A 25,955-nucleotide genomic window follows, 5' to 3' on the forward strand; every position below is an offset into this window, starting at 1 on the left:
CCCGCCACTCACTCAAATGGGCCACGCACACGTTCACCCACTGATCGTGCAAGTAAAGATACACGTGCACGCACCAGCCGCAGCCCAGTTGCAAACCCCTCATGGCCAACTAGCGGGCCGCAGCCCACAGGTTGGAGACCCCTGAAGTAAGGAGATGGGGAAGTCTCTCCCCACAAAGTGTGAGGTAGAAAGGGGAGATGGGGTTGTGAAGAAGGAAGATACGTGGGTGACTTCAACCGGACTGCAACTCTTAGATCAACCATTCCTTGCTGAGTCAGTCAACCTTCAGCTCTGCCTGTAGAAGGTCAGCATTCAAGGATTTGAATGCTATCTTCTTCTTGCGGCTACTTTTTGTTGTTGTTGTGGGAAAAAATGAAGGGAGAAACTTGAATGATAGGAGACTACATCACCCTTCAGGCCAGGAATTCTTTCTAGAAGCAGAAAGAGGAGGCAATGTCCATCCAATGAGCTTCAAACTGTTATGAAAAGTGGGCCACAGGGACTGAGCAAATTTCTGGAGACTGGTAAATCCTTTCTTGAAGACTCAGAGGTCTTCTCCCATGAAGGACTGTGAATAGATTCCTCTCCATTGGGTGGGACATCTGGAGGAGATTTGGGACTGCGGAGATGATGCTCAGAGCTACAAGCAACCATGGGACTCTTGAATGAATTCTTTTGGTCTGGAAGGTCAAAAAGTCCTACAAGTTTCAGTTAAGAAGCAGTTCCTCGGATGCCACCCCGAAAAATCTCACAAGGGAATGGAATGGAATGGAATAGAATAGAATTCATGGGAATGAATGGGATGGGATGGGATGGGATGGGATGGGATGGAATGGAATGGAATGGAATATGGAATGGAATAGGAATAGAATAGAATAGAATAGAATAGAATAGAATAGAATAGAATAGAATTCAGAATGAATGGGATGGGATGGCATGGGATGGGATGGGATGGGATGGGGTGGGGTGGGGTGGGGTGGGATGGATGGAATGGAATAGAATAGAATAGAATAGAATAGAATAGAATAGAATAGAATAGAATAGAATAGAATAGAATAGAATAGAATAGAATAGAATAGAATAGAATAGAATTCAGAATGAATGGGATGGGATGGGATGGGATGGGATGGAATGGAATGGAATGGAATGGAATGGAATGGAATGGAATAGAATAGAATAGAATAGAATAGAATAGAATAGAATAGAATAGAATAGAATAGAATAGAATAGAATAGAATAGAATAGAATTCAGAATAGAATTCAGAATGAATGGGATGGGATGGGATGGGGTGGGATGGGATGGGATAGGATAGGATAGGATAGGATAGGATAGGATAGAATAGAATAGAATAGAATAGAATAGAATAGAATAGAATAGAATAGAATAAGAATAAGAATAGAATAGAATAAGAATAGAATAGAATTCAGAATGAATGGGATGGGATGGGATGGGATGGGATGGGATGGGATGGGATGGGATGGGATGGGATGGGATGGGATGGGATAGGATAGAATAGAATAGAATAGAATAGAATAGAATAGAATAGAATAGAATAGAAGCTGGAAGGGACCTTGGAGGTCTTCTAGTCCAGCCCCCTGCTCAAGCAGGACACCTATACTATTTCTGATAAATGGCTATACAGTCTCTTCTTCTTAAAAGCCTCCAGTGATGGAGCGCCCACGATTTCTGGAGGCAAGCTGTTCCTCTGGTTAATTGTCCTCACTGTCAGGAAGTTTCTCCTTAATTCCAGACTGCTTCTCTCTTTGATCAGTTTCCATCCATTGCTTCTCGTCCTTCCCTCTGCCTTGTGGCAGATACTGGAACACTGCTATCCTGTCTCCCCTATTTCTTCTTTTCCTTAGACTAGCCAAACCCAAGTCCTGCAGCCGTTCTTCGTATGTTTTAGTCACCAGGCCTTTAATCATTTTAGGATCATTTAGATCTGGAGGATCTGCTTGCTGACCAGAGATGAAACTTTTCCACACTTTGTGTGCTGTAGCTATGTGACCTATGGGTGGTAGGACAGATGACAGGAGCTGTGATTTAATATATTTGGTGGGTAGTGATGGTAGATAACTGTGCAGAAGACAAAAAGTGTCGGCCAAGAGGACTTCTCTAGTAAATTGCTTTTTTTTCTCCTCCAACACTTGGTTACCCCAGGACTTACTCAACCGGAAGTGTCTTGTGGAAATTAATCACAGCTGCACCAGCCGTGAACTTCTCCATGTGCAGAAACCTCTTGAAAAATAACAAACAAAAGGGATCTAGACCTCCCTCTCAAAAACAGACCTCGCTTTTTCCATTTTTCCATTCAAGAGGCAAAAAGTTTTGGAAGAGAGGATGCCTTAGGAACAAACACTTCTGTCTTTCCTTCGTTTCTTGGTGGCCTCTTAAGGACCCCGGAAGGTTAACACACTCAGTCAACTCCTGCACATTAGATTGCTCTAATGGTTGCAGCAGCAGCAGCAGCCAAAAAAGCTAACACAGTCCTGGGTTGCACAAACAGAGGCATAGAATCAAGATCACGCAAAGTATTAGTACTGCTTTATAAAACCCTAGTGAGGCCACACCTGGAATACTGCAGCCAATTTTGGTCACCACCTTACAAAAAAGATGTTGAGACTTTGGAAAAAGTGCACAGAAGAGCAACTAAGATTATCAAAGGCCTGGAGACTAAAACATACGAAGAACGGCTGCAGGACTTGGGTTTGGCTTGTCTAAAGAAGGGCTGTGAAAGTTGGACCATAAGAAAGGCTGAGCGCCAAAGAATTGAGGCCTTTGAATTCTGGTGCTGGAGAAGACTCCTGCGAGTCCCTTGGACTGCAAGGTGTTCAAACCGGTCAGTCCTAGAAGAGATCAACCCCGACTGCTCTTTAGAAGGCCAAATCCTGAAGTTGAAACTCAAATACTTTGGCCACCTAATGAGAAGGAAGGACTCACTGGAGAAGGGCCTAATGCTGGGAAAGATTGAGGGCAATAGAAGAAGGGGACGACAGAGAATGAGATGGTTGGATGGAGTCACTGAAGCAGGAGGTGTGAACTTAAATGGACTCCAGAAAATGGTAGAGGACAGGAAGACCTGGAGGAACGTTGTCCATGGGGACACGACTTCGCAATTAACAACAACAAAGTCTAAAGAAAAGAAGAAATAGGGGAGACATGACAGCAGTGTTCCAGTATTTGAGGGGCTGCCACAAAGAAGAGGGGATCACATTATTCTCCAAAGCACCAGAGGGCAGAAGAAGAAATAATGGTTGGAAACTGACCAAAGAGAGAAGCGACCTGGAATTAAGGAGAAACTTCCTGACCGGGAGGACAATTCACCAGTGGAACAGCTTGCCACCAGAAATCGTGGGCGCTCCATCACTGGAGATTTTTAAGAAGAGACTGGATAGTCATTTGTCTGAGATGGTGTAGGTTCTCCTGCTTGAGCAGGGGGCTGGACTAGAAGACCTCCAAGGCCCCTTCCAGCTCTGTTCTATTCTATTCTCTAATGGGGGGGGGCGACAGTGTGTGTGAATTGGAGTGTTTTTCCCCCACTTGGAGAAGAGACAACACTCTGATCAGCCCTAGCAGTACAGGTAGCTCTCAACCTACGACCGCAACAGAGCCCAGAATTTGTGCTGTGAAGTGAGACATCTGTTAAACGGGTTTGGTCCCATTTTATGAGCGCCCCCCCCCCATAGATATGAGTCAGTGGCATCAAGCATCCGAATGTAAATCGCGTGACCCTGAGAATGCTGTGAAAAACGGTCATGAAAGTCACTTTTTTCAGCACCGACGTAACTTCGAACGGTCGCTGAACAAACTAATTCGAGGACTCCCTGTAGTTTTTTTTAAGCAGATTTAAATCATTTCTGTTTATATTTTCTTTTTCATCCCTGGCCAGGAATAGACAGACAGGAGAAACGGGTTTTCCTTGAGTCACAACTGTTCATTTAGAGCAGTGGTTCTCAACCTTTTTAATGCCGCGACCCCCAACCGGTCATAAGCCGACGACACTCAACCAGTCGTAAGTCGAGGACTACTCAACGGGTGCAGCACCATTTGCAGAATGGGACTTTTGGCGGGCTCAGCAGGGCAGAGACAGCCTGGACAATTCCTATTGGCTTTGGAAAGCCAACAGAATTAGACTCTATTCAAGAGAGTCTATTCTATTGGCTTTCAAAAGCCAATAGAAGAAAAGGGAGTAGCACAGCTAAGGAAAAGGGGGGAAAAAATGGCGGACTGCGTTGTTTGGCGACCCCCGTGAAATGGTCGTTCGACCCCAAATGGGGCCCCGACCTACAGGTTGAGAACCACTGAATTAGAGACTGTTTCAAAGTTTCAACAGCACTGAAAAAATCTGACTTACAGCCAATCAGTTCTCACACTTATGACCACTGCAGTATCCCCACGTTCAATGAATCACTGCAGTTCTTAGGTCACTAACAGGGCTGTTAAGAGGATCTGGCTTCCCCCGTTGACGTGGCTTATCAGAAGAGTGCCAAATGGGATCCCATGACCTCGGGACACTGCAACCATCATAAGTACATGCCAGTTGCTAAGCTTCTGAATTATGGTCACATGACCATGGGAAATGCTGCAAGTGTGAAAAACAGCCCTAAGACACTTTTGTCCGTGCCATTGTAACTTTGAACGGTCAGTAAGCAAATGATTATAATTATAATTCCCAGCAAATCCCAGATTGCAATGACATTTCTTTTTAATATATAACAACAACAAAACAACAATAATAATAAAGTTGGAAGGGACCCTGGAGGTCATCTAGTCCAACCCCCTGCTCAGGCAGGAAACCCTATACCATTTCAGACAAATGGCTGTCCAATCTCTTTGTGAAAACTTCCAGGGTTGGAGCATTCACCACTTCTGGAGGCAGGTTGTTCCACTGGTTAATTGTTCTAACTGTCAGGAAGTTTCTCCTTAGTTCTAGGTTGCTTCTCTCCTTGATTAGTTTCCCTCCATTGCTTCTTGTCCTGCCTTCAGGCGCTTTGGAGAATAGCTTGACTCCCTCTTCTTTGTGGCAGCCCCTCAGACATTGGAAGACTGCTATCCTGTCCCCCCTCGTCCTTCTCTTCATTAAACTAGACATAACTAAACTATGCCAATTAGTGTACGTTCAAAGAGACAATAAAGTTATTATTCTATTCTATAGTCTATTTCCCCGCAGGGGTTACAGCTCCGAACTACCAAGGGCCAAGTCCAAATTGGCTCAGCATTGCTCCAATGACCCTGGCCCCTGCTCCATCCACACATGCCCTCTGCACCCTGAAGACCATGCAGGACACCCCTTCTGGATAAAGCTGGACCCACGGTGCCCTTTTAGTCAAAAACCCCACGGGCAATTCACCCCTTCTCCTCCTCTTGCAACGGGGCAGGGAACCTGCAACCTCTCCTTTATTTTATTCTTTGCAAAGTTGAGTGGGCGTCCAGCCAACCTTGGGGGTTGGGGGGGGGAACCCCAAGGACAATCTTATCCTCCTGCTTTGCCCCAATTTGCAATTCAAATCAGGAAGGGGGGGGAAAAAACCCCAGCAGGTTGGCAAGGCCGTTTTCCCAAGAAAGGTGTTCTGAGGTGAAGGGGGGGGGGGTAAGCGTATCCACAGCAGCTCGGCTTCCTGCCTTGGCAGCCGGCCAGCCAAATGATGATCAACCAATGTTGGCTGGGGGTGGGGGAGGGGATGAGCTTCCTGGCTGCTGCCCTCTGTCCCGGTGTGTAAACTTCTCCTCTGAAACCCTTTGGCTGCCCTTCAAAGGCTTCCAGGTTAGGAGAGACACCTGGAATTGCAAGGTAGGAAAATTCCCTCTCTTGGGTCCAAGACAAGAAGGGGGGGGGGGGAGAGAGAGAGAGAGAGAGAGAGAGAGAGAGAGAGAGAGAGAGAAAAGAAGAAGAAAAGAAGAAGAAAAAAGAAGAAGAAGAAGAAAAAGAAGAAGAAGAAGAAGAAAGAAGAAGAAGAAGAAGAAGAAGAAGAAGAAGAAGAAGAAGAAGAAGAAGAAGAAGAAGAAGAAGAAGAAGAAGAAGAAGGAAGAAGAAGAAGAATAAGAAGAAGAAGAAGAAGAAGAAGAAGAAGAAGAAGAAGAAGAAGAAGAAGAAGAAGAAGAAGAAGAAGAAGAAGAAGAAGAAGGAGGAGGAGGAGGAGGGGGGGGAAGGCAAAACTCCACTTACCAACTCCACCTGGGGCCCCAATCCTTCCAGGATCCGGTGAGCAGCTTCTGCTTTTTTCTGCAAATGAAAGGATGGAGAGAGAGAGAGAAATGAGTGGTGGAGAGAAAATGAAGGATTTTTTTAAAATTTATTTTGCTGCAGGAAAAGTATGGCTTGGCATGGCTTCCTCTAGACACACACACACACACACACACATGCACACAAACACACACAAACACACCCTCCACCAGCCTGCTCCAAAATCCCAGCTCCAATTTCTCTGTTGCAGGAGATGAGAAATTAAAGCGCATTTCCTTCCCTCCCCAGGGGTGGAGAAAAAGTTAAAAGCAGAGAGAGAGAGAGAGAGAGAGAGTTAGGAGGGGGGGAGGAGAAAATGCTTGTGCATGCGCACACGCTCCCCAGCCTCCAGAGAGACAGAGAAAGAGAGAGAGAGACAGAAAGAGAAAAAGAGAGAGGAGAGAAAGAGAAAGAGAGAGAGAGAAAAAGAGAGAGACAGAAAGAAAAAGAAAGAGGAGAAAGAGAAAGAAAGAGAAGAGAAAGAGAGAGAAAGAGAGGAGAGGAGAAAGAGAGAGAGAGAAAGAGAGACAGAGAGAAAGAGAAAAAGACAGAGAAAGAAAAAGAAAAAAAGAGAGAGAGAAAGAAAGAAAGAAAAAAGAGGGGGGGAGAGAGAGAGAAAGACAGAGAGAGGAGAGAGAAAGACAGAGAGAAAATGAGAGACAGAGAGAAAGAAAAAGACAGAGAAAGAAAAAGAGAAAGAGAAAGAAAAGAGAGGAGAAAGAGAAAGAGAAAAAGAGACAGAAAGAGAAACAGACAGAGAAAGAAAAAGAAAAGAAAGAGAAAGAGAAAAAGAGAGATAGAGAGAAAAAGACAGAGAAAGAAAAAGAGAAAGAGAAAGAAAAAAGAGAGAGGAGAGGAGAGGAGAAAGAGAGAGAAAGAGAAAAAGAGAGAGGGGGAGTTTGGAAGGATGGAGAAAGGGTTACTTGCTGATCGACAGGGGATCAAACACTTATTTCACTCATTAAAATGCAAATCAATTTATAACTTTTTTGAAATGCCTTTTTCTGGAATTTTGCTGTTGTTGTCGTTATTCGGTCTCTCGCCGTTAAAATAAACCTGCCATTCAAATGATAAGACTGGTCATTTCTTTGTCAGTGGTCGAACTGTACAAAAAATCAGCAGAGGATCCAAATACTTTTTTCCCTGACTGTGTTTGCACCACTCAGGTGACCCTGAAGACACAGGTGAAACCTCCAAGTGGCCTCAGAGACGCTCTAACACAACCTTGACCATTTTAAGGCATGTGGACTTCAACTCCCAGAATTCCACAGCCAGCATTGCTGGCTGTGGAATTCTGGGAGTTGAAGTCCACATGCCTTAAAATGGTCAAGGTTGAGAAACACTGCTCTAACAGGATGCAAAACACCAGCGGTCTGCAAGTCCTTCCATTCCCCACCGTCCAGTCGGAGCGGAAGAAGCTTCTTGGGTGAGAAGCGAAACGTCTTCAAAGAAAAACAAGGAAGTCCCGTTGCCTCCTGGAAAAAAAAGCCCCTTTGGGACAACCACAGGGATGCAATGTCGTCCTCCCTCCTGGATCTGGACACCCAAAGCCTGTCGAGCAGCTTAACAGCCAGAGAGGAAAAACCACATTATACTCACTCAACTATACTAACCTTGGTTTTGCAGCCCAGAATGAGAGTGGAACAGAGACTGCAAAAATGAAAGTTTGGCCCCGTGCTGAAGGGGAACGACCCACCCCTTGAGGCCACAAGGCAGAGCTCCAAAAAGGAGGAGCTTTACCTGTGGAATATTTACACAACCAGAGAACCACCCAGTGGCCGGTTCTTGCATTACCGGACTGTGTCTGCAGGCTGCAATTTTGACACCCGCGCCGACGCAACGGGGTGAGGAGGAAGAGAAAAGTAGAGCGGCAAATCTTCTGCCAGCCTGCCAGAACTGCAGGGAGACAGCTCGGAGGCCTCTGAGGGCATCTGGCTTACATTAAGCGCAACAAACCAGGATGCCCCACCTTTTCTTGCAGACGTTTCATGACCCATTCAGGTAACATCAGCAGTGATAGGAGGGAGTGGGATTTGCTGGGAGGAGGAGGAGGAGGAGGAGGAGGAGGAGGAGGAGGAGGAGGAGGAGGAGGAGGAGGAGGAGGAGGAGGACGACGACGACTGTGGGGTCCTTGGTGCACTCAGAGCTTGGCGGTTTTCTTGCAGATGTTTCATTACCTATTCAGGTAACATCATCAGTAATAGAAGTGGGATTTGCAGCAAGGAGGAGGAGGAGGAGGAGGAGGAGGAGGAAGAGGAGGAGGAGGAGAAGAAGAAGAAGAAGAAGAAGAAGAAGAAGAAGAAGAAGAAGAAGAAGAAGAAGAAGAAGAAGAAGAGGAGGAGGGGATGAGATGGTGTAGTAGGAGAAGGAGGAGAAGGAGAAGGAGAAGGAGAAGAAGAAGGAAGAGAAGAAGAGAAGGAGGAGGAGGGGAGGCAAAGAAGAAGAAGAGGAGGAGGAGAAGAAGAAGAAGAAGAAGGAATAAGAGGAGGAGGAGGGGATGAGATGGGGTAGGAGGAGAAGGAGAAGGAAGAAGAGGAGGAGGAGAAGAAGAAGAAGAAGAAGAAGAAGAAGAAGAAGAAGAAGAAGAAGAAGAAGAAGAAGAAGAAGAAGAAGAAGAAGAAGAAGAAAGAATGAAGAGAAGAAGAGAAGGAGAAGGAGAAGGAGGAGGGGAGGCAAAGAAGAAGGAGGAGAAGAAGAAGAAGGAATAAGAGGAGGAGGAGGGGATGAGATGGGGTAGGAGGAGAAGAAGAAGAAGGAGAAGGAGAAGGAGAAGAAGAAGGAGGAGGAAGAGAAGAAGAGAAGGAGGAGGAGGGGAGGCAAAGAAGAAGAAGAGGAGGAGGAGAAGAAGAAGAAGAAGGAATAAGAGGAGGAGGAGGGGATGAGATGGTGTAGGAGGAGAAGGAGAAGGAGGAGGAAGAAGAGGAGGAGAAGAAGAAGAAGAAGAAGAAGAAAGAGAATGAAGAGAAGAAGAGAAGGAGAAGGAGAAGGAGGGGAGGCAAAGAAGAAGGAGGAGAAGAAGAAGAAGAAGGAATAAGAGGAGGAGGAGGAGGGGATGAGATGGTGTAGGAGGAGAAGGAGAAGGAGGAGGAGGAAGAGGAGGAGGAGGAGGACGACGACTGTGGGGTTTTTAATGCTTTTTGAGCTTGGTTGTTTTCTTGCGGATGTTTCATTGCCCAACTAGGGAACATCATCATTGCTGCTGCTCCTGCTGCTGATCTTACCTTGTTCAGGTAATCAAACACCTGCAAGAAAGCAGCCAAGCATCCAGGACCCCCATCAGGTTCTCCCACCTGCCCACCGTCAGCTAAAACGCCCCATGTAAAAGTGGCAAATCTTTTCTCCCACGAGAAGGAAGCCAGATTAAGTTGACGGATGCTCAGCTAGTCACTGCACAGCCCGAAGGCAGGTGTGATCCCCAGCTGGAAGCTCACCTTTCACCTGCAGGTAATCACAGTGCTTGAGGTCAGCCTCGTTTGCCAGAAAACTGATGAGGCTGGACAGCATTGCCTGCCCGGCAGCAATGTTTGGAACCGCTGTCCCTCCCTCCCTCCCTCGAAAAGCTAGCTAGCTAAACGACTCAAAACAGCCTGGCCGGATCCCTGCTGGGCGCCCCTCCAGAAATCCACCCCATCCATCCCTGCTTAGCATCGATGAAGGGGGCGGCGCCTGGCCCTTCGTGTCCGCAGCCCGAGACGGCAACCTTGCTGATTTCCAGACACGCAAAAACACATACAAGTAGCCCTTGGCTCACAACCACAATTGAGCCCAAGGTAGTTAAGTGAGTTTTGCTCCATTTTACAACAGTGGGGGACGTGAATCCAGCTTTCCCCATTGACCTGGCTTGTCAGAAGTCACAAGAGGGGATCACGTGAGACAGACAGACAGACAGACACACACACACACACACACACACACACACACACACTCCGTGGATGCTGTGACCGCCATCAATACGAGTCGGTCATCGAGCACCTCAGTTTTGATCACGGGAGATGCTGCAACAGTCGTTAAGTGTGAAAAACGGTCATTAAGTCCCATTTTTCAGTGTCGTAACTTCAGTCACTAAAGGAATGGTTGTAAGTGAAGGACTATCTGTATTTCTGCAAGGATTCCTTCCCCCCACCACACACACACACACACACACACACACACACACACACACAAATGCCGGAGCTGGAGCGCAAACTGGCCACACACACGCGCGCGCACACACACACACACACACACACACACACAGCCATGTGAAAAATCACCCAGCACCATTGCACGACTGGGGAGTAAATCAGCTTTTGGCAAAAATTCCGGAGAGTTCCCATCTTATTCACCTCTTTGGGAGTCCTCAGGAAGAAGTAGTAAATACACTTATAAATCTCTGGTAAATAATAGCCTAAATCTTTATTTTTTTTCTTTCTTCCATTGAGCTAACTTATTGACTCTTCCTTCCTTCTTTTCTGTCTTCCTTCCCTTCTTTCCTCCTCTTCCTCTCGCTTCTTTCCTGTTTTCCGTCTTTCCTTCTTCTGTTCTCCCTCCCTTTCTCTCCTCCCTCCCTCCTTTCTCACTCCCTCCTTCCTGTCTCTCACCCTTCCTTCCCTCCCTCATTTTGTCCCTTCCTTCCTTCCTTCCTTCCTTCCTTCCTTCCTTCCTTCCTTCCTTCCTTCCTTCCTTCCTTCCTTCCCTCCCTTCTCTCACTCCCTTCCTGTCTCTCACCCTTCCTTTCCTTCCTTCCTTTCTTCCTTCGTTCCTTCCCTCTCATTGTCCCTTCCTTCCTTCCTTTCCTTCTTTCCTCCCTCCCTCCCATTGTTCCTTCCTTCCTTCCCTCCCTCCCTTCCTCCCATTGTCCCTTCCTTCTTTCCTTCCTTCCCTCCCTCCCTCCCTCTCATTGTCCCTTCCTTCCTTTTGCTTCCTTCCTTCCTTCCTTCCTTCCTTCCTCCCTCCCTCCCTCCCTCCCTCCCTCCCTCCCACTCCCTTCCAGCACTGATGATGTTACCTAGTTGGGTCATGAAACGTGTGGAAGAAAACCAGCAAGCTCAGAGAGCACCAAGGACCCCACATAAACAGAGAGGTTTTTCCACGGACCAGAGAGTGTGTGGTTTTGTGTGCTGCCTGCATCGCACAGATGGGGCTTTGCTTGTTTGTGTGGACCGGTTGCTGGCATGCCGCGGCCCGGTACCAGTCCACGGACCAGGGGTTGAGGACCCCAGGACTACAAGACCTCCAGGCTCCCTTGCAGTCCTCTTATTCTGTGTTCTAAATGCGAACTCTGCTTGTGTTCTCATCACCACAAATACACCACAAGCACAGCGAGAATCGTCTCCATAAGTCTCAAGAAATAGCTGTGAACGTCTGTAAAATCTATTGCAGTGGTTCTCAACCTTTTTAATGCCGCGACCCCCAACCGGTTGTAAGTCGAGGACTACTCAACCGGTCGTAAGTCGAGGACTACTCAACTGGTGCAGCACCGTTTGCAGAATGGGACTTTTGGCGGGCTCAGCAGGGCAGAGACAGCCTGGACAATTCCTATTGGCTTTGGAAAGCCCATAGAATTAGACTCTATTCAAGAGAGTCTATTCTATTGGCTTTCAAAAGCCAATAGAATAAAAGGGAGGAACGCAGCTAAGGAAAAGGGGGGGAAAATGGCGGACTGCATTGTTTGGTGACCCTCGTGAAATGGTCGTTCGACCCCCAAATGGGGTCTTGACCCACAGGTTGAGAACCACTGATCTATTGGAATGGTAGAGGGTCTCCTGCTCCAGCAGGGGGCTGGACTAGAAGACCTCCAGGGTCCCTTCCAATCCTCTTAGTCGGTGTTCCAAATGCAAACTCTGCTTGCCTTCTCATCACCGCAAACACACGACAAGCACAGCCAGAGCCTCCTCCATGAAAGATATGGGAGCATCGGTAATACCTACTGCAACGGTACAGGGTCTCCTGCTTGAGCAGGGGGTTGGACTAGACTAGAGGACCTCTAAGGTTCCCTCCAACTCTGCAAACCCCGGAGCAGACTTTGTGCCTCCGAAAACCGGCAACCTGCCTTTTAAATTGCCTCTTTCGCTCCTTCCCTTTATTTTTCTTGACACAGCAGAAGTACAGAAAAGGGAGGGGGGAAGCTGCAGAAGCCATGCTGCAGTGGCTGTCCTCGCATGAACTCGGCGGCTGCGAGCACTGGAGAGGAAAAACTGGGAGGGGAAAGAGAGAGGGAGAGGAAGAGAGGGAGGGAGAGACAGACAGACAGAGAGGGGAGAGAGAGAGAGAGAGAGAGAGAGAGAGAGAGAGAGAGAGAGAGAGAGAGAGAGAGAGAGAGAGAGAGAGAGAGAGAGAGAGAGGAAGAGAGGGAGAAAGAGACAGACAGACAGAGAGAAGGGGAGAAAGAGGGGGAGGGAGGGAAAGAGGAAGAGAGTGAGAGAGGGAGAAAGGGAGAGAGGGAGGGAGGGGGAGAGAGACAGAGAGAGGGGGGGAAGGAGAGATGGGGAGAAAGAAGAGAGACAGAGAGAGAGGGAGAAAGAGGGAGAAAGGGAGAGAGGGGGAGAAAGAGAGAGACAGAGGGAGGGGGAGAAAGGAGACACAGAGAGAGAGAGAAACAGAGGGAGAGAGAGAGGGAGGGGGAGAAAGAAGAGAGAGAGAAAGAGGGAGAAAGGAAGAGAGGGAGGGAAGGGAGAAAGAAAGAGACAGAGAGAGAAAGAGAGGGAGAGAGGGAGAGAGGAGGAGAAAGAAGAGAGAGAGAGAAAGAGAGGGAGAAAGGAAGAGAGGGAGGGAAGGGAGAAAGAAAGAGAGACAGAGAGAGGGAGAGAGGGAGAGAGGAGGAGAAAGAAGAGAGAGAGAGAAAGAGAGGGAGAAAGGAAGAGGGGGAGGGAAGGGAGAAAGAAGAGAGAGAGACAGAGAGAGAGGAAGAGAGGGAGAAAGAGAGAGAGGGAGGGGAGAAAGAAAGAGAGAGAGAGAGAGACAGAGAGAGAGAGAGAGAGTGAGAGAGAGAGAGAGGAGCACCAGCAGCAGGAGAAGGATGAGGTCAACTCCCAAAAAAGGAAGTTGACAGGCGTTTTCTCCGAGGCAGGCGAGTGACCGAGAACAGGAACAAATGCAGCGCTTCGGGGACGGATGAAAAATAAACCCGCTGGCCCTTGCCAGGTTCATTTTGCAATGCCGAAGAACACATGTACAGAATACAGAATAAGAGAGCTGGAAGGGACCTTGGAGGTCATCTAGTCCAACCCCCTGCTCGGGCAGGAAACCCTACACCATTTCGGACAAATGGCTGTCCAGTCTCTTCTTAAAAACTTCCAGTGTTGGAGCATTCACCACTTCTGGAGGCAGGTTGTTCCACTGGTTAATTGTTCTCACTGTCAGGAAGTTTCTCCTTAGTTCTAGATTGCTTCTATCCTTGATTAGTTTCCATCCGTTGCTTCTTGTCCTGCCTTCAGGCGCTTTGGAGACTAGCTTGACTCCCTCTTCTTTGGGGCAGCCCCTGAGATACTGGAAGACTGCTATCATGTCCCCCCTTGTCCTTCTCTTCGTTAAACTAGACATGCCCAATTCCAGCAACCGTTCCTTATATGTTTTAGCCTCCAGTCCCCTGATCATCTTTGTTGCTCTTCTCTGCACTCTTTCTAGAGTCTCAGCATCTTTTTTATATTGTTGCGATGTGATGCATGGAAGACAAGCACCATGTTCAACTGGGGCTCGGAGGCGAGTCTGCAAATCTGCAGAGCTGTTGTTTGTCAGGACCGCAAATCCCACACTGGGGGGGGGGGGTCTGTGGAGATTCTCAGTCATCCCGGTCCTGGTTGTCCCAAAGATGCTTTTTCAAGAGGCCACTGAACTTGGTTTTTTCCCTTGAAGACGTTCTGCTTCTCACCCAAGAGGCTTCTTCAGTTCTAACTGAAGAATCCTGCATTCCCCACCTTTCGGTTAGAACGGAAGAAGCTTCCTAGAGGAGAAGTGAAACGTCTTCAAGGAAAAGCCCATTAAGTCCAGCTGCCTCTTGAAAAAACACCTTTGGGACAACCACACTGTTGGGGGTGGGGGGACCGTTTGGATCCTCTTCAGACAACCACTTGGCTAGGTCTTCAGGGAAGGGAATAGGATCCAGGCACTCTTGAGAGCACATAATCGACCCCAACCCAAGTCAACGAGCGAGTCGCCATTTTTTCAGGTACCCCAGTTATTCTCCCAGGGTGGGGAGGGGGTCTCTGACATGCCCTCCATCATGGGAACAAAGCCACGTGTTTAAAGACTCTGGAATACCCCAGTTAAGAGTCAACAAGGGCTTCCCTTTCCAGTCTCTCAGGATCCCACTGATGGGGGGAGGAGGTGCAAAGTCCCAACAGTGGGAAGGAAAAACCGCCGAAGGGACGGATTTTCACTCCCTGAGCAATAGTTTGGACAGCCCCACAAAGGAAAGGGATATGAAAATAATTTGTGTAAGGTTATTTCCCTCTCTCTGTGTCCATCTTTATCTTTCTCTCTCTCCATCCATCTCTCCCTCTTTCCATCTCCATCCAACTGCCTGTCCGTCTTCTGTCCATCTTTCCATCCCTCCATCCATTTCTCCATCCTTTTCCTCCCTTCCTCTCCTTCTCCCTCGCTCCATCCATCCATCCATCCATCCATCCATCCATCCTATCCTGTTCCTCCATACATCCATACACCCATACATCCTATTCCTCCCTCCCTCTCCCTCGCTCCATCATCCATCCTATCCCTCCATCCTGTTCCTCCATACATACATCCTATTCCTCCCTCCCTCCCTCTCACTCGCTCCATCCATCCTGTACCTCCCTCCATCCATCCCTCCATCCTATTCCTCCCTCCCTTTCCCTCTCCCTCGCTCCATCCATCCATTCTATCCCTCCATCCTGTTCCTCCCTCTCTCCCACTCCATCCATCCTATCCCTCCATCCTGTTCCTCCCTCCCTCCATCCATCCAATTCCTCCCTCCCTCTCCCTCCATCTTATCCCTCCATCCTGTTCCTCCCTCCATCCATACTATTCCTCAATCCATCCATCCATCCACTTCTCCATTCGTCCATTTCTCCATCCAATCCCTCCCTCTTCCCTCCTTCCACCCAATCCCTCCCTCCCTTCATCCATCCATCCATCCATCTATACAGCCTATCCCTCCTTCCTTCCTTCCATCCACCCATCCTAGCTCTCCCTCCCTCCCTCCCATCCGCCCACCCATCCATCCATTTCTCCATCCATCCCGTCCCTCCCTCTTCTCCTGGCCAGGGCCTCCCAGAGACCAAAGTCGGCTCCAAGCTTTCACCAGAAACGAGGTGCCGCTATCCAAACTGTAAACCCAGCGGAAAAGATGGCTCCGGAGCCGCGCTCACCCGAGTCTCATCGTAGATGATCTGGACCAGGCTGCGGTGCTTCGACTCCAGCGGTGGGGGAGAGATGGATTTCTCAGGCTCCAGAGGTTTGGCTGCTTCTTCCTCCAGCTGTTGCTGCAGAAGAAGAGGAAGAGGAGAAATCAAAAATGAGGAAGGCCAGCACTCTCTCAGATGCTCTATTTTTTCTATCCTGCTCTATGGAGTAGAGCAGTGGTGGCAAACCGGCGGCACGCGTGCCAGAGGCGGCACTCGGAGCCCTCTCTGTGGGCACGCGCGCCGTCGCCCCAGTCCTAGGCCTTCAGCTGGGTTTTATAAAACCTTTTCGCTTTAGGCCTCCGCCGCCATGTGCAAAAAGAAAAGGTTCAATCAATCAGTCGATTTCAACTTTTCACCGGGGAAAAAAAGATCTTGCAAAGTTGGAATTGATTGATTGAACTTTTGAGTCCCACCCAGTCTGCTGTTACCACCGCAGCCATGCCCACCCAATGGGCCACACCCACCCAATGGGCCACACTCACCCAATGGGCCACACCCACCCAATGGGCCACACCCACCCGGCACCCGACGATGCATAAGTGGGTTTTTGGGTTGCAGTTTGGGCACTCGGTCTCTAAAAGGTTCGCCATCACTGGAGTAGAAGGTCACCTGACAGGAAGCCACCTGAAGAGACTAGATCAGTGGTTCTCAACCTTTTTAATGCCGCGACCCCCCCAACCGGTCGTAAGTCGAGGACTACTCAACCGGTCGTAAGTCAAGGACTACTCAACTGGTGCAGCACCGTTGGCAGAAGGGGACTTTTGGCGGGCTCAGCAGGGCAGAGACAGCCTGGACAATTCCTATTGGCTTTGGAAAGCCAATAGAATTAGACTCTATTCAAGAGAGTCTATTCTGTTGGCTTTCAAAAGCCAATAGAAGAAAAGGGAGTCACACAGCTAAGGAAAAGGGGGGGAAAAATGGCGGACTGCATTGTTTGGCGACCCCCGTGAAATGGTCGTTCGACCCCAAATGGGGTCCCGACCCACAGGTTGAGAACCACTGGACTAGAAACATCTGAAATGTGGATTTACAGATGGCTGTTACGTAGAAGCTGGGTTGACAAGATCAGAAATGAGGAGGGGATCAGCCGCCTGGGAAAGCCAAGGGAAATCATCAACACAATTAAAAAACGAAAGTTAGAATATTTCGGACCTGTGATGCGACACCCAGAAAACTACGCCATGCTCCATTTAATCCTCCAGGGAAAGATGGAAGACAAACGAGGTCCAGGCAGAAGAAGAACATCGTGGCTTCAAAATCTAAGGGACTGGTTTGGACAAAACTCAGCCGCACTTTTTCGCGCGGCTGCTGATTAAAAACGGGATCGTCAACATGATCGCCAACGTCCGATAACGGATATGGCAGAAGAAGAAGCAGCACTCTCTCAAATGCCTGAGTTGCCCATACAGGTAGTGCTGGACTTAACACCTGTTCATTTCAGGTTGGTTCCAAGTTACGACAGCCTTGGAAAAAGGGACTTACAACCCACCCAGGTTCCATCACACACACACACACACACACACACACACACACACACACACACACACACACACACACACCTTTATAACTGGCGACTTTTCCTGGCTGACTTCCTCCAGGCAAAGTTCTCAATTGGAAAAGACGCCAGTAAAAATGATCATAAAAACCGGAGCCGGTCATGTGACAACTCACTTAACAGCCAAAATTCTAGTCCTAATTCGAGGACCAACTGTATATGTGTATCTGTATGCTGCGGTCGAAGAGATCAACTCCGACTGCTCTTTAGAAAGCCAGATCCTGAAATTGAAACTCAAATATTTTGGCCACCTAATGAGAAGGAAGGACTCACTGCAGAAGGGCCCAATGCTGGGAAAGATGGAGGGCAAGAGAAGAAGGGGACGACAGAGAATGAGGTGGCTGGATGGAGTCACTGAAGCAGGAGGCGTGAGCGTCAATGGAATCCAGAAGATGGTAGAGGACAGGAAGGCCTGGAGGAACGTTGTCCATGGGGTTGCGATGGGTCGGACACGACTTGAGGCCTTTGAACTATGGTGCTGGAGAAGACTCCTGTGAGTCCCTTGGACTGCTCCTTAGAAGGCCAGATCCTGAAGTTGAAACTCAAGGACTTTGGCCACCTAATGAGAAGGAAGGACTCACTGCAGAAGGGCCCGATGCTGGGAAAGATGGAGGGCAAGAGAAGAAGGGGACAACGGAGAAGGAGGTGGCTGGATAGAGTCATTGAAGCAGGAAGCGTGAGCTTAAAGGGACTCCAGAAGATGGTAGAGGACAGGAAGGCCTGGAGGAACGTTGTCCATGGGGTCACGATGGGTCGGACACGACTTCGCAATTAACAAAAACAACAACATGCTGTGGTCATTCAGCCCAATCTTGGGAAAAATCTTAGGTTTTGTTGACTGATGCTCCTGAGTCTCTAAAAGCGGATTTGTCTCCTTGCCACACCCTCCTGCGTCATGCGCTGAGGGCCCCAGGTCCTACCTGGCCAAAGGAAGTGATCTAGTCACACCTAGAACCCAATCAAAATGGATTCATCTCTCTGACCGGCTCCACTTTTGACCTTCTCGGGTTGAAATCAGGATGGAAAAAGTCTCCACCGATTTCTGTAAATGTCGGCTGAGGGGTGGCGGGGGGGCTCGTTACCTGCTTTTTTCTCAACTTGGAAATCTGCTGTTCCACCATGGTGATCTCCCGGTCCACACGGTCCATGTTCTGGATCAGCTCCTCTTTCGAGAGCCGGGACGGGAGTAAATCCAGTTCCGAGTCAGGATGGGCAGAGGTAATGGGTGAAACGGGCTCCAGTTTACCGGGGATGCCTCGATCCTACAAATGGAAAAGGGGAACGGAAGCTAAATGAGAAGAAAGGTGTTTCTCACCTATCTAGGACACCTCGGGGAAAATGCACGGGAACACCCAAAGCTTCCGTTGTCTGAATGCAGCCAAGGCATCTCCTTTGGGCCTATTGACTTTGGCCACTGTCCTTCCCTCCTCACCCGCCTTCTTTCTCCAGATGACTCCATCTGTAACCTTAAACCAGGGAGAAGCGGCCTGGCTGGCCCTCACGACATCTGCTTCCCACCAGGAGACCTCATCCAAGTTGGCCATCTCTACTTCTAAGGAGTGGGGAGGGAGACAAGACCTTCATTGTTCCATAACAGCAACTGTCACTCCCTCTGTGTCCTCCAGAAGGATCCCCCACCTTTATCCTCTCCTCACAACACAACTTCCTCTCTTTAGACAGCTGGCTGGGGTGGGGTGAGGAGGGGGATGGTTGTCTTCTTTGAAGGCCCCAAGCCTCTTCATCATTTTGGCAGGTCTCTGAACATCTCCGATGACCTATTCACCCCCCCCCCTTTCAACTCCAACGGCAGAAGATTTAGCTATCTCAGCTTCTTCCCAACTGGAAGCACAACCAGCCACTAACTCAGACAACCCATCCAACAGTAAACAAAGCTCTCCCAAGGAACCACCAGGAATACTCCCAACACGGACAGGGCAAACCATACATAAACAGAGAGCAAACCCCACCAGCTTCTAGCGCTGATGATGTTACCTAGTTGGGTCACGAGGTTCCACAAGAAAACAACCAAGCTCAGAGAGCATCAAGAACTTCAGTCCTCCTCCTCCTCCTCTCCACAAACCCCACACCCTCCTAGCGCTGATGATGTTACCTAGTTGGGTCATGAAACGTCTGCAAGAAAACCACCAAGATCAGAGACCACCAAGGACCCCACAGTCCTTCTCCTCTTCCTCTTCTACTCCATAAATCCCACACCCTCCTAGCTCTGATGATGTTACCTAGTTGGGTCATGAAACGTCTGCAAGAAAACCACTGAGCTCAGAGAACACCAAGGACCCCCCCAGTCATTGTCATCCTCTTCCTCCTCCTCCCTCTCCTCCCCCCCATCTCCTTCTCCTCCTCTCCACAAACCCCACTCCCTCCTAGCGCTGATGATGTTACCTAGTTGGGTCATGAAACGTCTGCAAGAAAACCACCAAGATCAGAGACCACCAAGGACCCCACAGTCCTTCTCCTCTTCCTCTTCTATTCCATAAATCCCACACCCTCCTAGCTCTGATGATGTTACCTAGTTGGGTCATGAAACGTCTGCAAGAAAACCACCGAGCTCAGAGAACACCAAGGACCCCACAGTTCAACCCTGAGCTTCAATCGTTCTCTTCTCTCAGACTTATGACTATAACGGGTGGCCACCATTACTGTCGTAATTCGAGGACTGCCTGTCCACCCTTCTCTTCCCAGCCTACCCTGGAGAAGCCGTCTGTTCCTGCCTGGCTGAGCAGAGTCGGAGGCCTCAGCAGCGGCTCCTGTAACAGCTCCATCCGAGGCCTCTTGGTCTCCATAAACTCCATTTCCGAGGATTTGCTCAGATCAGAGAGATACGGATGGGACTCCGTCCGAGCGTGCGTCTCTTGTGATCTGCAAGGGAGAGAAAAAAAAAGATCCAGGGTCACCAATCCGATCCATTTTAAATATTATTCTTTTTTTTTTAGGCTGTTCCTACCAAGAAAATCCACAAGGCCGCCTTTAATCTTAAAGAAAGCTTCAAACAAACAAACAAACAAACAAACAAAAAATCTCCAAAGTCAAACGAAAAGAAAATTTTAAGAAAAAAAAAATGCCTGGTGTTTTGCACTCCTCAGTAATGGCTGGATAGATGGATAGATTATATTCAGAATAAATATGGGACTAAAAAGTTCCATCTAGTTTATTGAGTAAATGTTAGAGTATTATTATTATGAATAGTTTATTATAGTAGAATTTTTATTAGTTTTATTATTATTTTTAGTAGTAGTATTGTTAACAATTTGGATATTGTATTGTTTAATAATATTGATTTGTTTATATTATGATGTTTATTTTTAATTTGTTTTACCCATGTTAAAGGGGAGTTAAAGCGCATTATGGACTTGGTTATTTATATAGTTGGTTAATGTTAGTTAGAGTTTGATTATTATATTTGTAACCCTGTACTCAGCTCTGGGAAGTGGGGGAGGGAGGGGGGTTTAGGGTGGGTGGGTTTGGGGGTGTATACTGTATTTTTTATAAAACTTTTCAATTAAAAAAAAATGGCTGGGCTCCCAGAAGAATCCACCGTCGTGGCAAGAGCAGTGCAAAATATTATTATTATTATTATTATTATTATTATTATTATTATTATTATTATTAATTTTTATTTTTAACCAACAAGACAAAAAAGAACAAAGCAAAACATAAACACACATACACACACAATATATACTTCTCCTTTGTTTTACAGCAATTACGAGACGGTAATCTAATATTTACATTTCCCCCCTTATTCTTCTTTAGAATATTTGTCCTTATAGCCCCATTATTTCTTATTTACATTTTTCTTCCTTCGTGTTCTACTTCTTACTAAGAATAATTCATATTATTATTATTATACATTATTATACACATATTTTCACTTTTGACCTTTCCATATTTATTCTCCTCTATTATTTCTAGTCTCCAACCAGATATACCACTTGTTCCATACTATATAATACTCTGTGTCTTCCTTTTCTTTTATCTCTTTTGTTAATTTGTCCATCTCAGCACAGTCCAGAATTTTTCTTATTACTTCTTCCTCTGAGGTATATTCTCATTTTTCCAGCTCAGTGCAAAATATTATTGTTAGGACGTCACAAACTCTGCGGTACAGACAGTCCTCAAATTACAACTCTAAGGGAGACTGGCGGTTGCAACCGTCAATCGTGAGGGTCGTAAAGCGGGTCGTCACGTGACCCATTCTATGACCCTTTTTTTAACAGTGGTTGTTAAAGAGAGCCTGGCCGTTGTGAGGCCAACCCTACGGTGGCTGAGACAACACAATGGTCCAATCTGGAGTAAACCACCCTTTGGAGCAAAATTGTTGTAACTGCAGCCACGTGAGCTGTTGTTCAGCACACAAAGTATGGTCCCCTGTCCAAGGGGGTGCTGGTGTATGGTTGTGTTGTGTGTGTGTGTGTGTGTGTGTGTGTGTCACAAGTTCCAAACTCGGTCATAAATACCTTTTGGGAGGAAAATCTGTTGGAACCTGTCCCATCTTTTTCATCTTACCTTTCATTTCCTGGCTGAAATTCGGATAACAAGGAGGGCCTCCGACGTTGGGGGTTTAAGAGAGACCCCGGGGGCAGGTGGGAAGGGTATTCCCGAGGAGGGTGTTGATATTCCAAGAGACTCACATCCTGAAACAAGACGACACAAAACCAAGAATAAGCCTTCAGGATGAAATCCTATAGCAGTGGTTCTCAACCTGTGGGTCGGGACCCCATTTGGGGTCGAATGATCATTTCACGGGGGTCGCCAAACAAGGCTGTCCGCCATTTTTTCCCCCTTTTCTTTGGCCACGCCCTTGGCACCTGGTGATGTATAAGTGGTTGGGGGTCACCATAACATGGGGAACTGTATTATGGGGTCGCGGCATTAGAAAGGTTTATTTATTTATGAGACTTATATACCACTTTAAATGCAAGCACTCTCTAAGCGGTGTACACCAGTAAGCAACGTATATATATATTTACATTGCCCCCAACAATCTGGGTCCTCATTTTACCTACCCCGGAAGGATGGAAGGCTGAGTCAACCTTGAGCCGGTGAGATTTGAACCGCTGACCTGCTGAACACAGTCAGCTAAAGTGGCCTGCAGTACTGCACTCTTAACTGCTGCGCCACCTGTCCTATAGAGCAGTGATGGTGACCGAGTGCCCAAAAACCGCCCCACCACAAGCCCGCGGGACCACCCACCGCCTCCACAGCCCGCCGCAGACCACCCAGTCGGTCCAGCAGCACTATAGCAGCCACTCCCTCCACCCGCAGCCCGCCGCATCAACTGCGCGTGACCGGTGCGAGGGTGAAGTCTTGTCACCACTGCTCGGCTGCCATGTCCTTGGCTGCGCTGCTCCACGTGGGCTGCGCTCGCGGGTGACTCTCCTCTGGGGGGTGGCTGCTGGGGTGGGGGTCTGCGGGGGGAGGCGGGTCTGGTGCAATGGCCCACGTGCCCACAGAGAGGCCTCTGAGTGCCGCCTCCGGCACGCGTGCCATAGATTCGCTACCACTGCTATAGAGGCAGCCCTGGACTTCCAACAGTTCGTTTAGTGACCGTTACACAACGTTACACAACGTTACTGGAAAGAAGTGACCTAGGATCATTTTTCACTCTTAGGACTGTTGCAGCCTCCACCCCGGTCAGGTGATTTACATTCAGATGCTTGGCCACTGACTCATTTTTATGACCGTCGCTGCGTCCCGGGGGGTGACGTGATCAAAATTTACACACTGACTCGTCTTTATGACGGTCGCAGCGTCCCAGAGTTACGTGATCCCCTTTTGCGACCGTCTGACCAGCAAAGTCAATGGGGAAGCCAGGTTCACTTGACAATTATGTTGCTAACTTAACAACTGCAGGGATTCAGTGAACGACTGCGGCAAGAAAAGTCATAAAACGAGGCAAAACATAACAAATGCCTCACTTAGCGCCATAAATGTGGGGCTGCATTGTGGTCAAAAGTCGAGGGCTACCTGTAGCTACAGCAGAGTCTTACGCATCTTCTTGCAACGGCTGACATTAAAGGCAGTCCTCGACTTACAGTCAAAACCCGTTGTAACTTGAGGACCACCTGGGGCAGGTTCTCCAGATCTTGCTGAGCCCAAAGATGGCTTCTGTCACTGTAAGGATGGCCCTGGGCACTTCGTAAGACCTGCCAATCCTCATGAGCACATCTGATCCTCTTGGCTCAGGAGGAAACATTTATTTAGAATAGAATAACAGAGTTGGAAGGGACCTTGTGGGTCATCTAGTCCAACCCCACACTCAGGCAGGGGACCCTACACCAGGGGTTGGCAACCTTGGCTCTTTTATGACTTGTGGACTTCAACTCCCAGAATCCCTGAGCCAGCCTGGCTCAGCTTGGAAACCTCTCTCTTTCCCCTCAGCGTGGCTGGCTCAGGAATTCTGGGAGTTGAAGTCCATGAGTCATAAAAGAGCCAAGGTTGCCTACACCCTTTCTGACAGATGGCAGTCCAGTCTCTTCTTGAAAACCTCCAGTGATGAAGTTCCCACAACTTCTGAAGGCAACTTCTGTTCCACTGGTTGATTGTCCTCACTGTTAGGAAGTTTCTCCTGAATTCCAGGATGCTTCTCTCCTTGATTGGTTTCCATCCGTTGCTTCTTGTCCTGCCTTCGGGTGCTTTGGAGAATAGCTTGACCCCCTCCTCTCCGTGACAGCCCCTCAAACACTGGAACACTGCTAGCATATTGCCTCTGGTCCTTTGGATTAAATCCATTTAACCAAATAACATAATAGCAGAGCTGGAAGGGACCTTGGAGGTCTTCTAGTCCAACCCTCTGCTCAAGCAGCCCCTATACCAATTCAAGCAAATGGTTGTCCAATCGTGTCTTTAAAACTTCTTATGATGGAGCATCCACAACTTCTGGAGGAAAGAGGTTCCACTGGTTAACTGTTCTAACTGTCGGGAAATTCCTTCTTAGTTCTAGGTTGCTTCTCTCCTTGATTAGTTTCCATCCGTTGCTTCTTGTCCTGCCTTCAGGGGCTTTGGAAAATAGGTTGACCCCCTCCTCTCCGTGACAGCCCCTCAAACACTGGAAGACTGCTATCATATTGCCTCTAGTCCTTTGGATTAAATCCATTTAACCAAATGACATAATAGCAGAGCTGGAAGGGACCTTGGAGGTCTTCTAGTCCAGGGATCACCAATCCCTGGTTTGTGGACCGATATCGGGCCGTGACATGCCAGCAACCGGTCCGCACAAACAAGGAAAGCCCCATCCATGGGATGCAGGCAACACACAAAACCACACATGGAAAACCTCTCTCCATGGAGAGAAGGTTGGGGGCCACTGCCCTATATCACTCATCCTTGATCTTCTGCCCTGGCTTTTAGGTTCTTCTGGGAAAACAAAGCAGGCCAGAATATTTAACCCCCAGCCCACTTGTTCCCCAAACTCTTCTCCTTCCACAAGGCCAGAACTGGAAACCAAGGCGTTGGGTTTTCTGTAACCTCCTGACTGAGCCTCTCCGCAGAAGCTTAGAGTGATGCAACGAGAAAGGAACCCCACAATTTGAGGAAACATCTTCACGTTAGCGCCATGGGAAAGTCTGGAGAACTTGGTGGTGCACACTGAAGGCTCCAAAATGTGTAACATTTCGAGGTCAAAAGTACTCAGAAAAAAAAAGGAGAAGTAAGGAAAAAACCCCTTGTCAACCACCCAACTTCCTCAAAATTAACGGTCATCTTTAGAGTCAAAACCACATCGACTGTACCAGAATATTCTCTAGAAATTAACATCTTGGTTAAGATTTCCTTCCGGATCTTTCTTTTTTAGCTTGGTTATCCCTGTTCTGCCTTCATTTCAAGGCACTATGTTTACATCTGGACCTCCTCCCCACCCCTAGATTCCCACTGGGCCTGACCTCCAGGTCTGGATTTGAACTTGAGGTCCAACCCCAGGTTGCTTTAACTACACTGCCCGACAGAAACTAAACATCTTGCAAAACATGTGACGTCCCACTTCATGGCTGACTAAGCCACCAAGGGCTGGATTCACTCAATGTGCTAAACTAGATCAAGATGTTGAGACTCTAGAAAGAGTGCAGAGAAGAGCAACAAAGATGATTAGGGGACTGGAGGCCAAAGCATATAAGGAAAGGCTGCTGGAATTGGGTATGTCTAGTTTAATGAAGAGAAGGAGGAGGGGGGACATGGTAGCAGTCTTCCAATATCTCAGGGGCTGCCCCAAAGAAGAGGGAGTCAAGCTATTCTCCAAAGCGCCTGAAGGCAGGACAAGAAGCAACAGATGGAAACTAACCAAGGAGAGAAGCAACCTGGAACTAAGGAGAAACTTCCTGACAGTTAGAACAATTAACCAGTGGAACAGCCTGCCTCCAGAAGCGGTGAATGCCCCAACACTGGAAGTTTTTAAGAAGAGACTGGACACCATTTGTCCAAAATGGTGTAGGGTCTCCTGCTTGAGCAGGGGGTTGGACTAGATGACCTCCTTTTGTTAAAAAATTCATATCTCCCTTCTTCTACATCGGGGGGGGAGGGTCTCCAAACTTGGCAACTCTAAGACTTGTGGTGTCCCAGAATCCCCTAGCCCGCAAGGGGAACATCACCAGGATATATAGCTGGTAGAGGGATTCTGGGAGTTGAAGTCCACAAGTTTTTCAAGCTGACAAATTTGGAAGAGTCCCATTGTAGATAAAAGGCCCCACTTCGTTGAATTTCGACAGTTCAGAAGGCTGCCAGCTGTTTCAAGGGCCACGAAACTGAACAGGGAAATTCCAAGCAAGGTTGAGGAAATGGGGGGAAGAGGGTGGATCTACGCTG

General features: G+C 48.1%; 1 protein-coding gene across 15 annotated transcripts in view; it reads right to left on the reverse strand.

The window, feature by feature from the left end:
• The window catches only part of NCOR2 (nuclear receptor corepressor 2), a 233,097-nt gene that overhangs the window by 131,868 nt on the left and 75,274 nt on the right, over positions 1-25,955 (reverse strand). For all 15 annotated transcript variants that reach the window (XM_039357314.1, XM_039357316.1, XM_039357312.1 and 12 more), the window contains 5 exons: positions 21,666-21,793; positions 19,847-20,018; positions 18,224-18,403; positions 15,551-15,664; positions 6,168-6,224 (listed from right to left, as the gene is read on the reverse strand). In XM_039357314.1, the coding sequence (XP_039213248.1) occupies positions 6,168-6,224; positions 15,551-15,664; positions 18,224-18,403; positions 19,847-20,018; positions 21,666-21,793 (651 nt within the window). The remainder of the gene's footprint in view (positions 1-6,167; positions 6,225-15,550; positions 15,665-18,223; positions 18,404-19,846; positions 20,019-21,665; positions 21,794-25,955) is intronic.

The sequence above is a fragment of the Crotalus tigris genome, unplaced genomic scaffold, assembly GCF_016545835.1.
Source record: "Crotalus tigris isolate CLP2741 ecotype Arizona unplaced genomic scaffold, ASM1654583v1 scf7180000018891.247784533:1973344, whole genome shotgun sequence".
Taxonomy (NCBI): domain Eukaryota; kingdom Metazoa; phylum Chordata; class Lepidosauria; order Squamata; family Viperidae; genus Crotalus; species Crotalus tigris.